Raw genomic sequence first — 15,959 nt, 5'->3', positions numbered from 1 at the left:
AGCAACATTTAAAACGCTGATACACTGAAACATAAAACTGATAATGTGACTTAATATTACTAATATTTTATTCACTGTATAGCTAAAGAAGACTGCCCAAATGGATGGACACCTTTTGATGTGAAATGCTACAAATTCTTCTCTCGGCCAGTTAACTGGGCCACAGCTGAGGTACTGTTATTCGGTTATTCAGAAACTGTTCAAGGATACTCAATGTCCTGTCATGATCCAAACTAAACAGATTCAATTTTTTATTGTCAATAAAATTATCTTTCTATCTTTAGAAAAACTGTCAATCTGTTGGTGCAAATCTTGCATCTGTGCATAATATAGTGGAAAACGACTTTCTCCTGAGTCTGATTGTGCCTGCTGACACACGTGCTTGGATTGGTGGCCATGATGGTGAAATTGTAAATTATTTTGCTCTGAACTGCTGAAATGCTTTTAATATAAAACCGATATTTGTTTCTATAGATCAGGGGTTCCCAAACTTTTTCCTACCAAGGGCTAAAAATCAAACCTGACTGAGGGCCGTGGGCCGAAAGTAAATGTTGCTGTGTTATATTAAAATTAAAGTTGCCCTGATTCTCCTAATTTATAATTTTCTAATATTTAAAAAATAAATAAGCAAACATTACTCTGTTTATGCATAATTATTGCAGCTTTATTTTCAAAGGTAACTGTTGCAATCATTTTTAAATTTGCTTTTGTCTGTGTGCATCTGCCTCGACCTCTATATTATTAGCCTATAGACCCCGAGTTCATTAAGTTTTGTGATGTATATATATATATATATATATATATATATATATATATATATATATATATATATATATATATATATATATATATATATTTCATTTCAATTTACATTTTTGTAATGTACAAATAAAAAATTTTTTTTGTTAAATTTTAGAAAATCTGTAATTAAAAATATGAACATCTGCGTCAATGACGTTTATCCTTTTTCCTTATCTCACGTGGCATTACGGGCCAAATTAAAGGTCGTTATGGGCCAACTTTGGGGACTTCTGCTACAAAGATACAATATCTCATTTTATTGTTACAATATAAAATCTTGAATTATATCATTATAATATATATAATAGATTATTAATAACTCTTTCTACTGACTCTCCTCACTCATTAGGAAGGACAATGGCTGTTGACTGATGGATCTCAATTTGACTTCACCAACTGGTGCTATTCACAACCTGACAATCATGGTGGTAACGAGCACTGCCTGGAAATAAACCGTACCAGTAAGAATGTCTTCTATCATTATTGTTTATATTTACAATCTAGACATTTTATAGCATTTAGTACAAAATAAGCTAGTTTAGTTGTCAGAAAATATTTTTGAAAATGTTGTTACGTTGCAGCCTGATAGTACAATTGTTTGAATAAATTTTTATCTCATTAATCTACACTTTATACCCCAACATGAAAAAGTAAAAAGAGACATTTTAGAAATGTCTGTAAATGTATTAAAAAGAAAAAAAAAACAGAAATATATAATTTACATTTAAGTATTTAGGCCCTTTGGAGGCTCCTCCCTTTCTCTTGATAATTTCTGTGTTTCTACATCTTGTTTATCCGCCGGTGGTAAATTTAACTGATAGGACATGATTTGTGAACACACACACCTATAAAAGTTCTCACAGCTGACAATGCATATCAGAGCAAAAACCAAGTGGAATGGGTCTGATAACTTTCTGAATGCATTAATACATTTAATTTATTTCATTCATATATTTCATTACTGTTTTATGATTTTTTATATTTAAATTTGAACAGTAACGATCAGTACTGATTTTATTTTCACAGCTGACCATTGCTGGAATGATATACCCTGTTCAATCAAAATGGGCTACATTTGTGCCAAACCTCTGAGATCTTGAAAATCAATCTGTTTCAAAAGTACTATGAATGTACTACATGCCTATACATTTTTTGTGATCTTATGTTTAAAATCTTTAAAATATGAAAAAATTACAACTTGAAAACACAATTTGGTCATGTTAAAAATACAGGTTGATTTTACATTTAAATACTGTATCAGAAAACAATTTCTTCATATCTGGAAATGTTTAAAAAATTGATATTATGGCACTTATATAGTATATTATCATACTTGTTATGCAGTTTAAACTTGCTGTCAGGCTTTCATTAGGGTTTTTTCCACATAATAATTTTAAGAGAAAAAAATCGCCATCAAATAAAAATTCAGTAAAAACAAAACAACAATAGAGAAACATAAAGAAACATGCTAAATAAACAAACATTCTAATGGATTAAATGCCTCCCTCTCATATACTAAATGTATTTGAACATACAGTATATGAAACTGCTTATATGTGAATGGCATTACAAACAAGCAGTGTTGCACACGGTCAGGTGTTTTTAATTGGTAGTGAACTTGTGCCTAAACCAGTGTCAGAAAAAGAAATGGAACAGCTATCAAGGGTATGACTGCAAGTATACCCTTGATAGCTTTAGTTTTACCGGCTTTGTCTGATATTGAGCAACAGTTCAGAAGCTCGAAATGGCGATGCAGGGAATTGAAGCACTGCTGACAAATCAAACAATGGTTGATAGACACTGCACGGCATGCATACTACGTAAACAAACAAAACGCATACAGCCAACAGCTCACTAGGGATGGCTGTCGCGAATCTGACGTTTCCTTGAAGCGTAGATGTTTCGAAACACTGCTCCGAAATGTGATTCGAAACACTTATGTCATGTGACGGAGTAATTCGAAACACCAAAGTCACATGACTATGGCTAAATGAAGCAGCGCATTTCACAAGTGTTTCGAAAGGTGGCGTAATCTGCGTTTGACTGACAGGGTAGGAAAAAATCAGACACTATCTCACTGATGCGTTTTTGCCCACATTAAACAATCCTCTAAATTGCTGAAAAAATGACATTTTTCCTCATTGGTATGTTACAGTTGCTTAAAAAATATCTTTGCATGTCAGCAACAAATGTCCCTTGTGTGAGAATTTTTTCAACAGCAGATTTCCTTCAACAGCAGAACAATTTATATTTCTGAATAAAAATCTTTATATATAAGCAATGTGGCATATTGTGGCTTGATATCTCTTATCTGATATCTCTTATTATTTTTTTGGTATTTATCTCTATTCAATGTATTAACAAGACACGAATAGCCTATAGTTATTGAAAATGATAAGCCTAAAAGCTCATGTACAAAAAAATTGACTTCATTGTGACGACGTAGATAGTGATCCGCTTCCCCAGGTTCGATCCTAAGGTCTTGGTCGAGCGGCAACCTTCCAGTCTCTCTGATGAAGCCAATACGGAAGTGATTTAAACTGCAATTCATCAACTGGCCACTAGAAGCTGGCTCCAAAAGTAAGAATGCACGGATATACACTCCAAAACTGATGCAGGCCATGGACCTTGCAGGCCATGGTTATAATTAATACACCCTTCAGGGTTCCCTCGTGAGCATTGGCTAGCTGTTTACATAAACAAATATGGTGTGGGTTGTTTTATGACAGTTTTGGCAACAATGCAGATCATCAAATTTTTCCTTGTCAAATCTTTTAATGTTTTTATTTTAAAGTTTTTTTATGTTGTCATTATATGTCTTATTAAAGGAGCGGCGTCTGAAAGGGGCGATAAAGGGGGTATTTCTACATAAGTATTTTTTCAATGGACGTTTGGGTCAGCGGTACCGTGAATAAATCCAGCTTAGATTTAATACATTGACATAATACAACTGACATTTTGTGTAGCAAAGTCATGGTCTAGAAAATAGTTTTAACTCTCTTTGCAGTGGATCTTTTTGATGATCTCTTGCACTTACATTTTACAACTGATGACTTCTTAGTGGTATGATTTGTTTATTGCTTTTTTGACCACTCCTCTTGCTTCCTTGAGGCCTAAACTTTTGCTTGCGTGACATGACCATCAGGGGCGTAACTATCGGTAAGCAGGGTAAGCGTTGCTTACGGGCCCGGACCAATCAGGGGCCCGCCCGACTGGAAGAATTTGATTGACAGTCGGCGGGCCCGGCGGGCTTTCTCACAGGTTTTCAATAGGCAGCTGGATGACGTCAAAGTTCCGCGAGTGCGATTTAAAAGCAAACTCCTCTGTATGGTTTCGCGAATCACTCTCGCGGTAGTTTGACGTAACCCGGCTATCAATTCTTGCAGCGCATAAAGTCGAACAAGCCATCGCCCAATGAAATCACCGCTAGCGATAGAGCCCAACCAATCACAGGCCAGAGTTTCTGTGCACGTTTGAAATTCGGCTGGTTTGTATCTTTTTGTTTCTTAGCACAAACAAGAAACGATAGCGCTTTAAATACCCAAACACTACACCAGACACCTAAAGCAAAGCACAAAGTGCAGCAGTAAGTAAACAAATGATTTTGAACGGTATGGATCGATCCTGTGTATGTAATGATTGAGCTGTGTTTTGTATGAAGTTTAGAGCTGCTGTGTGCATCATGCCATCCAGAAATGAAGCCCGGAAAATGCCTCTATAAATTATAATGTGGTTATAATGTAACGCTATAGCCTATAATGTAAATGAGCATCTTTTTTATGTATTTAGACCTAGGTGTATGTGTGTGTGTAGTCATATCAATGAGTAACAAAATGTTATAGTGTGCTGTCACCAGCAGTGTTTTTTCATATGTTATGGTGCGCTGTCACCGATGTTATGTTTTTGTTGTGGTGCACGTAGGCTATTTCTGATTTTGTCAGTCATCTCATGTCTCTATGATCCTGCCCTGTCCCATTCATTGTAGCCTGCATTGGACATTGCGTCATCACGTGCTGAAGTAAAGGGCCCGCCTTGATAATCCTGCTTAGGGGCCCGGTGTTGGCTCGTTACGCTACTGATGACCATCAACCCAGAACGATCTTGACCACGATTATCAGTAAAATAACTAGTTATCGTATTGCTAACAACAGGGCCGTGCACAGGGGGGTGGCCCGGTGGCTAGAGCAACTGTCCTTCTGCCCTAATCGGCTGAGGTGCCCCTCTCGCCAACCCCAGTCAAAGTGTTCTGTTACCGCTCGTCTAAAGATCCACTGTTTCTGGTAATCCACTTTGTGTTTCCCGCCCGCTCCGCAGCATCTCTCACATTCTGTGTCCACTCTTTGAAGGGCGAAGACGACAGTTTGTTGTATTAACAGGTAGATTCATTACATTACCTCAGTTGTTGAGCTGCTCTATTAGTTATTTGGTAGTTTGAAGCCGAGAGAGGTCCTGTTCTATATTTATTTGTGCTTGCTTGTGTTCTCGTGATCACTACTTAATTTTCTCGTTATCTCGAGAAAACAGCAGCTTGTTTTCTCGTGATCTCGACATAACAAAAGTTGTATTCTTGTGATGTGATTAAAGCATACGTGTACTCAATAGAACATAATTTTTAGACAGCAAAAGCATATTTAGCAAATTAGCATGGATGAACAAATGAGATTTTACTTAGATCAGGGATTCGCTCAAGATGAAACAGATTTGCCAATAATTGACCATTTGATAGCGCGGTGAATTTAGAAACCGTCTTTAAAGTACTCTATATACGTTTCTACTTTAAACAGCATTAAAATGGAATAACTTAAAGTCAACAAACAGTCCCAAAACCAACTGTAAAGTGTTCGTGGTTGTCAACTATAATGCACACTTTTTAAGACGTTTTATATTTATTCAAATAAACTGTTAAATAGTATTGAAGATAGAAACGTGTACAGTGCACTTTAGAGATGGTCCCTAAATTCACGAACATCAAACTTTATTTATATATTAAGTCTATCGACAATTAGCTACGCGTGGTAACGGCGAAGACTTATGCATCAGCAGTCCACTTCAAAATAAATGAAATATTATGGACAAGAAATTACATTATGGCATTTGGATTATTATGTCTGGATAGCGAGAAAACAACTTTTATTATCTCGAGATCATGAGAAAACAAGCAGCAAAAATAAAAATATGGATGACCTCTCTCGGCTTTCCTATGTTTTTGTATTTCTGTGGATTGTCTAATGAGTAATGTACCCGATGAGATCTAATATAAATAACACCAAATTTGCTGTTGTTGGCACACTTTGTCGACAAAAAATAAAAAACAATGTTTTTTTAAAAAAAAGTCAGAGTTGGAAGGCTGCAAAAGCTGTTCAAAATTGCAAACATGGATTCAAAGCTTCAGCATGTAAATCATATAGAATATTAAGAAGTTTTGTCACACTCTAAATCTTGTTATAAAGTCTATTTTCCATTATAATCACTTATATAATTTGATACTAATCTATAATACATCATATTTTTAAAACCATATAAATTGTGCCCCCCGTGCCCCCTTTTTGGTTTGGGCCACTGCCCCTCAAAATGTCTGTGCACGGCCCTGGCTAACAACATCACTAAGTTTTTTTTCAAAGCTGATTTAAGGTGTGGTTTGGCTATGTTAAAACCCACGCTTCAACAGTGGTATAGCCATTCTAAAGAGGCCTCTAAAAATCCCTCCCAACCCATTGCCATACATAACTCCACCACCAGGAAGGCCATTTGCATAATATATCATGGAGCGCTCGGGGCTTTTATGGGTTATAATGATTAAATAAGACATTGTTGAATATTAAAAGGTTGATTGCTTCACAGGTCCAAAGTGTAGTTGTTTTGATCGTCCTTACTCCAAAAGCAACCTCTCTGATGATGGACTTGTTAGTAGATACGTAGTGTGGTTTGCTGTATCTGACACTGACGATGTTATTGTTTTCACCTGTTATATGTACACAACCTAGGAGTGGCACATATGCATCACCTACTGACTGGTATTCGATAATATCTGTATAGATATACATCGTGTAGAAGCCACTGTGTATGTCTGCTTGATACGGGGCTCATGTCACAACATCTTTGCTCGGGTCAGAAATTTCAGGAGTATGCATAACAACTCCTATATGTATATCTTTTATGACAGGCAAAACCCTCTATCATAAACACATAAAAATGTAAAAATGATCAATGCTTTTATACATCACATCTAGAGTTTTTCTAAGAAACACACAGGATGTCTCTTTGACATTAACACACAACTGTACCATGTTATTCCATGACATTGCAATATTTCTTACATAAAAAAATATGTTTTATTTATTTTTTTTTATTTTTTGAGGTTGGTTACACGTTTCGTAATACTTTCACAATCATTTGACCTCAAACACAGATCAGTAACAACAGATATTACACCACACAAAAGATTAACCAGTTCACATTTGATGATTTTTAAACATGTTTTTAATCTTTCTAGTACATAACACATTTCCAATCTGTCCGTCAATGTAAAAAATCAATTGAAATTAACATATTGCCTCCAAGAATCCACAACGTGGTTGACAAATTTTTCACAATCTTCGTCCACAAGTTTGTCTCAGTTGTGCCACTATAAAATGCTCACTTCCACTTGAACTATGATGTGTTTAAACTCGGGTGTACACAATGTTCTGGTAAATTCTCAAGGTGGGCTAAAAAAACAGGAGTGTTGTATTTGATTAGAATGATCCACTTCACAATTAAAGCAATCAAGTTTTAACTTTGCTCCAACAATGTTCGACAGAACCGTTGCAACTATGGCCTTTATTATTTTACAGCCTGCTGCACCAATACACCCATCCACTGTGTCCTCAAGCATGTTCCATGCAGCTCCAGCAATGTATTTGTTATAAGCGGGAAAGTCAAGTTGTGATAACCCAGCTCTCTACAAAATTTTTCCAACCAACTGTTGTCAAATAGCAGGGGTGTCTTCTGTGCTTAAGGGGGTCAACCTCCATAGGAGTGGGTGTGTATTCGAAGGTGTGGCAAGGAGTGGCTAGGGGTCCAGACTGCTGGTCTTTAATGGCTGTAGTACATGAGTGGGGTCACTAGTCTATCAACCGTCCCCAAAGCCTGTTGCGTGTCAAGCAATTTAAGCTTTACTGAATTGTAATGACTGCGCGTCTTGCACCATCTAAACATCATGTCAATGTTTGAAAAAATGCCATCAAGCACACGCACATCTCTTCACTGAAACACACATTTTTATTTCAAAGTTTTTGCTCATCCTCCGGTATAGGCCATGTGTACTGACGAATCTTCATCAGGATTCTTTTCACAATACTCTACAACCACATGATATCTCATACCAGGTGTCACACCATTCCACTCTCTAATGTACAATGGCTCATGACGACATCCTTGCACATCATTCCAGTTATTCTTGTAGAACAAAGACCAGTTTTTAGCAGGGAAAAACAGATATGGATCTCCGTATGCCTGTTTCTTCCCAAGATCCATATACTGTACAGCATTGCCACACTCTTAGAATCCCACATGATTGTCACCCATAGAAAGCGATTCACTTTTAAACACTACTATCTCACACATACTCATCTACAAAGACCTCATTCTGAAAAGTGAGGAATTTGGGGGCTGTGGGGAGCTCTCACACATGCAGAGACAGACCATAAAATGACAACTTTGACTTACACTGTCATAAACACCAAAAAATACCAAACAACTTGATTGACACTATTATAAAAAAAAAAAAAAAAAAATGACAGTCAACCTGAGTGACAGCAAAAAAAGATTAAAAAAAAGGAATGCCAATCCTGATTGACACCTCATAAAAATGACGGAAAAATGGTGCACAAAAATGTCTGAAATTTACAATTTTGCTTGACAGGGTACCATAAATCATATTTGACAGACAGTCTATGATACAACTATTTGTGTTCATGTGCATGTTGGGTGATTATCAACATACAGTAAGAAATTATCAATTTCATTGCATTACATAACATATTTAACCAAGCTGCATTTATTTTGGAAAAACTACCATGCAAACACGGACGATTAAAATACACTTGGTGAAAACAATTATTTTCTTTCTTACAGATGCAAAAACGCAGTTTGGAAGTGCAGGTAAGAACACTGGCTCACTGTACATTGGGACAAATTATGACTTATTAGTTTTATTAACTTTTACCTCACCTTTATTAACTGTGACCAAGAAACTGTAATATTATGAAACGACTATTCAGTCTATTGAGTTATTATGACATTCAAAACAAACAGCTGAAAGGGTTACCTCTCATTCTGGCAGGGCCGGGTCTACAGGGGGGCTGGGGGGGCATTTCCCCCCCATATTTTCCTTGTGCCCCCCCAAAACTGTCCAGCCAACCTTAAAATGTGACCCGTCACGGAAACCAGGGACTCAAGTCGGCAGCACAAGTTTCGAGAAAATGAGAAACAAAGTTTTTTTTTCGAAATTTGTGATTTTCGTTTTATTGCAGAATCTGTTAGTTGAGATCACGAAGAAGCCTCTCCATGTTTGAGATAGCAGTTTTTGTATATTTAAAAGCGTACATTTTGCGGTTAAAATAGGCTTGTTTTTCCGGAGATTCTAGCGTGCAGCGGGGGGCGTCATTGTCTGTGTGTATATTTACATACTGTATAAGCTTGTGTTTTCGCCTCCGCCCCCAAAGGGAACAGCGTGACTACTAAATAAGGATAGTTCGCCCAAAAATGAAAATAATGTAAGTAATGACTCACCCTTATGTCGTTCTAAACTCGGAAGACCTCCGTTCATCTTCGGAACACAGTTTAAGATGTTTTATCGTTAGATTTAGTCCGAGAGCTTTCCCCTTCATTGAAAATCTTTGTATGGTTTCCATGTCCAGAAAGTTAATAAAAACATCATCAAAGTAGTCCATGTGACATCAGTGGGTCAGTAAGATTGTGTTGATGCATCGAAAATACAGTTTGGTCCAAAAATAGCAGAATTACGACTTTATTCAGCATTGTCTTCTCTTCCGGCTCGAGCGTGAAGTCACGTGACTGTAGTGACGCGCTGCCCTGTTCCTCAGATATGTTTGCTAAGTTTTTTTTTTTTTTTTTTTTCAAACTTATAGCCTGCGTCTCCCCAGACTGTAAAGCTCGGGCGCACAAAACAAAAGAAAAATAAAAGAAGCTGGGGCGGAACAAATAACAGTCAGCCGCATCGTACGTCAGCCGCGTCACTGACTTTATGCGGCGCCGCAGTCGGAAGACGTCAAAGTACCGCGGTACTTTGACGTCATCTGTATGTCAGTTCTTGCAGCGCAGCATGAGTCCAAACACACAGAAGTTACACAGATATCGTTGTATTCTTCATATAATTGGCTACATGTTTTGTCTATCAATATTTTCCATGAAGTCATTGGCTGATGGAGGAACGAGCGAGCCATTGGTAACCTCTCTAAAGGATGTCACGTTTTCGACGGCGCTGTTTGGATGATCTATTATACTACTTCCCTATTTTAAATACAAACTTTGAAGGCGGGTTCATGTGTTTAACGGAGTGTAAGCTCATATACCCTTACATGTTACGATTTAAATAGTCTTCAGATTATATATTATATTGTATTACCAGACATTCATGCGAAATCTGATGTAAACAATCTATATTTCACGGATTATACGCATTTGTGGACAAATATGGTCATTGGATAATCTGAAACAGACTGGATTCGACTTGTGATCCCCACAAAGGTAAAAGAGTCATGTTTATTTTTGCGGGTTGTCATTTGGTCATAAAATACTACATATGATGCTAGAACATCTCAAAAAGGGTTTTACAGGGGGCATGGCTTAGCTAAATGAGATGTAAATGAGCCCTATTGTCTCCCCCAGCTGAAAAGAAGAGTCCCTTTCGTCTCGATTTTCTCGGTTTGAGTATTTCTGAGTTCCTATATTCAAATGGCCACAACTTCTCCAAATCTTATCAGATTTCGATGTGTTACACATCGTTGGAAAGCTTAGAAACTGCACTTTCAGAATCTGTGAATAACTCAAAATGCCCAGATCCGACTTGTGTCCCTACTTTCCGTGACTGGTCACAAATAGCGGAGTCTCTTTACATAAAAACATCTTCTGTAGGCAAGCGCTAGCATTTAAAGCTCCCGCCCACTAACGTCTGATTAGCTTATTCAAATCTTGGAGGTCTTTTCAGCAGTATTTAAGTCACATGAAAAGTACTACTGTTCTCTATGACGGTAACTAAAAAAAACGCATCTTTAAAATATATATCAAAAACAATGCAATTTAGTATTAAATAAACATAATAACCCAACACATATTAAATTAAAACTTTTTTTTATAGTAAAACATGCCCAAAATAGCCCCTTATCCTTTCTTAGACTCACCTCATTATTTATTCATGCAAATACAACAGCCAATGGCAAGTCTCCAGCAGCATTTAATGTGTTTGTTTTAGACGTAGTTCTGTTTATTAAAATTAGAATATGCAGTTTGGTTGTGGCATACTATATAGTAGATATAAATGATATAAGATGGTTATACAGTAAATATACAGTATTGTAACAGCTGAGCATCGCGTGCAGTGCAGTTTTAAAATCAAATTTTAGCGGTTTTGTCATCGTCATTCATCAGCTCATTCAGCTCGCGTTTGAGAAAAACTTCACACGCAAAAATCTACAGACTTTTAAGTTCAAGAGGAGCTTTCACTCTGCAAGGTCATCGTAAGGTAAAACGTTGTATTTTATAATGTTGCGTTGTATTATAATATCTAATTTGCTGTGTTATAAACAAAGCAGTGTGATTTATCTTTGGTCTCGTCGCAAATCACACTTACAGTATTTTAGGGCTTGTGCTTTTGTCTGGTGCTGTTATAGGCAAACAGGATAACCTTTGACGAATTTTTCATGCATGTCAAATTGCTTACATGATGCAACAATATATTATTTAAAGCATTGTTCTTTGTTGTGATATTTGAGGTTGCTGCAGCAGCAATGATAGGGTCAGGAATTAATGACAATACAGCTTATCACATTGAAAATACATTATTTTACATGAAGAAAATGTTTGAGTAGTGGAAATAAAGTTCCTAACAAGTGTTTATTTAGAATAAAGGCATGTTGGGTAGGGTAGGTATAAGAATGGCTTTAATTTATCTATAAGTAAAATAATAGATTACATGCAGTGTAAACATTAATAAAATATAGCTATATGTACAGCTTTATATTTATATCACCTGCTTGCCTGATTTCATTAACTGTGACTAAATGTGTCAAACTAGTGTAATCATTATAACATTATAAATCATTAATCTAATTGCATCTACTTTTAAAATGTGAACGTGCAAAATGACATATAAATTGCTTTTTATTATAAGACATGCAAAGTAATATTGGATTGAAACATCCATAATTTTAGTGTATGAATCATTTTAGTCGAGAAATGGCTGCCCACCCAAAAATCCTGACTGCCCCCCCAGTCCAGCAAGCCTAGTACCGGGCCTGCATTCTGGCCTTCAAATCTGTGACGGAAGAAAGAAGTTCCCCAACAAAGAGGCTTTAAAAATCACTCCGTTGTTTTATTGTAGTTTTCTTTTTTCAAACGACAAAATGACAAAATTAGAACAGAATTTTAGAAATGTCTTTAAATGTATTAAATAGAAAAAAACAGAAATAGAGAAATATCACATTTACATTTAAGTATTTGTCCCTTTGCAACAACAACATTTGAAATTTTGCTCAGATGTCTCTCATTTCTCTTGATCATTGCTGTAATTTTTCTACATCTTGTTTATTCACCTGTGGTAAATTAAATTGATTGAACATGATTTGTGTTTCACTGAGTGAAAGGGGTCTAAATACTTTCTGAATGCGCTGTATATATTTCACTAAAGATTTTTCGGTAACACTTTATTTTACGGTGTCTTTGTTACACATGTTACATGTAATTATTATAGTAATAACCGTTAATTATGCATAATTACATGCAACTAACCCTAAACCAAACCCTAATCCTAACCCCAACCCTATAGTAAGTACATGTTGTTAATGATTATTACTTAGTACTTACATGTATAATTACACTGTAACAGTGATACCGTAAAATAAAGTGTGACCGATTTTTTTAACTACCCCTGTAATGATCAGGAGGCTACTGATCAGGGGCGGACTTACCCATTAGGCAAAGGTCAGCAATTGCCTTGGGCCCCGCGTTACCAAGGGGCCCCAAAACGCAGGGGTGTACTTGGTGAGCTGCCACTTTTTGCCCCTGGTTATCATCAAGATTCCCAGAAGACTATCATAATTTTGTTTAATTAGGAATTCTATTTAAACATCTTTTGTGTTTTTCAGTATATTCCCATAAAAGGTTTGAACGTTATTATTACATCTGCATGAATCCCCCCCCATTATAGTTTAGAGTGGATCATTCCATGCACTACCGCATAATATATGCATGAAGCTCAAATCAACAAGTTTAGCGAGCAGAGCTGCAGGCAGCAGCGAGTATGATACATTAAAGGAGCGAAGCTGCAAGGAAATAAACTAACAGTAAAACGTAGCTACACCAATGGAGCAGAAAAGATGTAGCCAAAGTCTCCACTTTTCCCCACACAAACACCACCACGGTCTGTGCTGCTTTCAGCAACCTCTTTTCCGTCAGACACAGCTCTCTCTCTCGGCCACGGACACTGATTGTGTGCCGACGAGTATGTGCCGCAAATAATACAGGTTCTACAGTTTATATAAGTTAATATTAGCGAGTAATCTCAGGTACAGTAGCCTTTAGGTAAGCTTTAGTCCACCGAAATGTCTGCTCAGCGCCACTTAAGATTGTAATTCATTCCCCAATATGCACACGAATTCATGATCGCTTTAGTCCCATTTAAATCTCATATGAAAACGGTAGCATGCATCGGCTTTGCCCTCTATTTCACTAGCGAACGTCAAAGTACCAGATGTGTACATTAACTGATAGATGACAAGTGTATAGTTCATTAATATAAAAACTATTTACATAATGTAATGCAGAAGCAATACACGATGCTTTACCATCCACTGTATAAAGTCAAATTTCACCCCTTGTTCATCTTATCTCGAGTTCTTAACACCTATGACAGCATTATTTTACCATATTATTTTTCCTTTTTATCGTATTATGTTCATTTGAATACAAAGTATTTTAATTTAAAATATATTGTGGATGTAATGTGGCATTAAATGAAAATATATTAAAGAAATGCAATACACAGAGTAAAATAAAAAAGTACATAAATGTTATACACATCTTTTTACCATGTAGTACTGTGGTTAGTATAAAATCCAATCATAGTATTCAAACAATACTGTATATATATATATATATATATATATATATATATATATATATATGTATATATATAATATATATATATATGTGTGTGTGTGTGTATATATATTAATATCATCCTCATTGGGGGCTGAAACTTAGGTAACCTCGAGGAAAAAAGAGAGAGATAGCGATGAGAAAGAGATAGATAAATACAGTAAAGGGTGCATAGTTAGGGCCCCTACACACATGGTTTTGCCTTGGGCCCCCAAATCACAAAATCCGCCCCTGCCACTGATTTTATATTTATCCTTTCCCACAGATAACCGTAGCTGGAATGATGAGTCCTGTTCAACCACAGTGAGCTACATTTGTGCCAAACCTCTGAGATCATAAAAAAATCTATATGTTTTAAAAATGATTGTACTACATGCTTAGATTTTTTAATCTTATCCTAAATCGTTAAAATATCTCTGAAATTATCATTAAAAATTACTGAACCTTTCTGAAAACTTTTCAAATCAATAAAAGCATTTATAAAGCAAATTTTGTGCATTGTGGAGTCACAATTTAGTCATGTAAAAAGTACAGGTTTTTTTTACACTAAAACAATTTCTTCATATCTGTATTAATGAAATGTTATGGCACTAATATCTGATCATTCTTGTTAGACAGTCCTATAGTTTAAACTTGTTATCATGCTATTATTTGTTTTTTTTTTCACATAATAATTTCAATAGAAAAAAATCATCATCAAATTAAATATACTATAAAACAAATCAACAATAGGAAAAAAAGAGAATCATGCTAAATAAACTGTAAAACAAAAATTATGATGGATTAGAAGCCTCCTGTTATGAGATGGCACAAGATGCACGTGTTGAGATCATGATGAACTTATGAATGAAGTCATTCTGCTTCCAAAGTACACTGATTACTCATATATATATATGTGTGTGTGTGTGTGTATATATGTATATATATATATATATATATATATATATATATATATATATATATATGTATGTATATATATATGTATATATATATATATATATATATATATATATGTATATATGTATATATATATATATATATATATATATGTATATATGTATATATGTATGTATGTATATATATATATATATATATATGTATATATGTATGTATATATATATATATATATATATATATATATATATATATATATATATATATATATATGTATGTATATATATATATTATATGTATGTATATATATATATATTATGATGGATTAGAAGCCTCCTGTTATGAGATGGCACAAGATGCACGTGTTGAGATCATGATGAACTTATGAATGAAGTCATTCTGCTTCCAAAGTACACTGATTACTCATATATATATATGTGTGTGTGTGTGTGTATATATGTATATATATATATATATATATATATATATATATATATATATATATATATATATATATATATATATATATGTATGTATATATATATATGTATATATATATATATATATATATATATATGTATATATGTATATATATATATATATATATATATATATATATATATGTATATATGTATATATGTATGTATGTATATATATATATATATATATGTATATATGTATGTATATATATATATATATATATATATATATATATATATATATATATATATATATGTATGTATATATATATATTATATGTATGTATATATATATATATATATGTATGTATATATATATATATATATATATGTATATATATATATATATATATATATATATATATATATATATGTATATATATATATGTATATATATATATATATATA

The 15,959-nt window shown here is 34.6% G+C and overlaps 2 protein-coding genes across 2 annotated transcripts in view; both read left to right on the top strand.

Moving 5' to 3' along the window:
- The window catches only part of LOC135779088 (ladderlectin-like), a 95,809-nt gene that overhangs the window by 7,310 nt on the left and 72,540 nt on the right, over positions 1-15,959 (top strand). The window lies entirely within an intron of this gene.
- Positions 79-1,989, top strand: LOC141279824 (galactose-specific lectin nattectin-like; the record flags this gene model as incomplete). The annotated part of the gene is made up of 4 exons (XM_073815910.1): positions 79-171; positions 285-410; positions 1,151-1,262; positions 1,828-1,989. Coding segments are annotated over 4 exons (405 nt in total), but the record flags the coding sequence as incomplete, so codon positions are not given.

Source organism: Paramisgurnus dabryanus, chromosome 1, assembly GCF_030506205.2.
Source record: "Paramisgurnus dabryanus chromosome 1, PD_genome_1.1, whole genome shotgun sequence".
In the NCBI taxonomy this organism is placed as follows: Eukaryota; Metazoa; Chordata; class Actinopteri; order Cypriniformes; family Cobitidae; genus Paramisgurnus; species Paramisgurnus dabryanus.
Note: the sequence above shows the minus strand (reverse complement) of the source record. Positions and strands in the feature narration are given on the sequence as shown.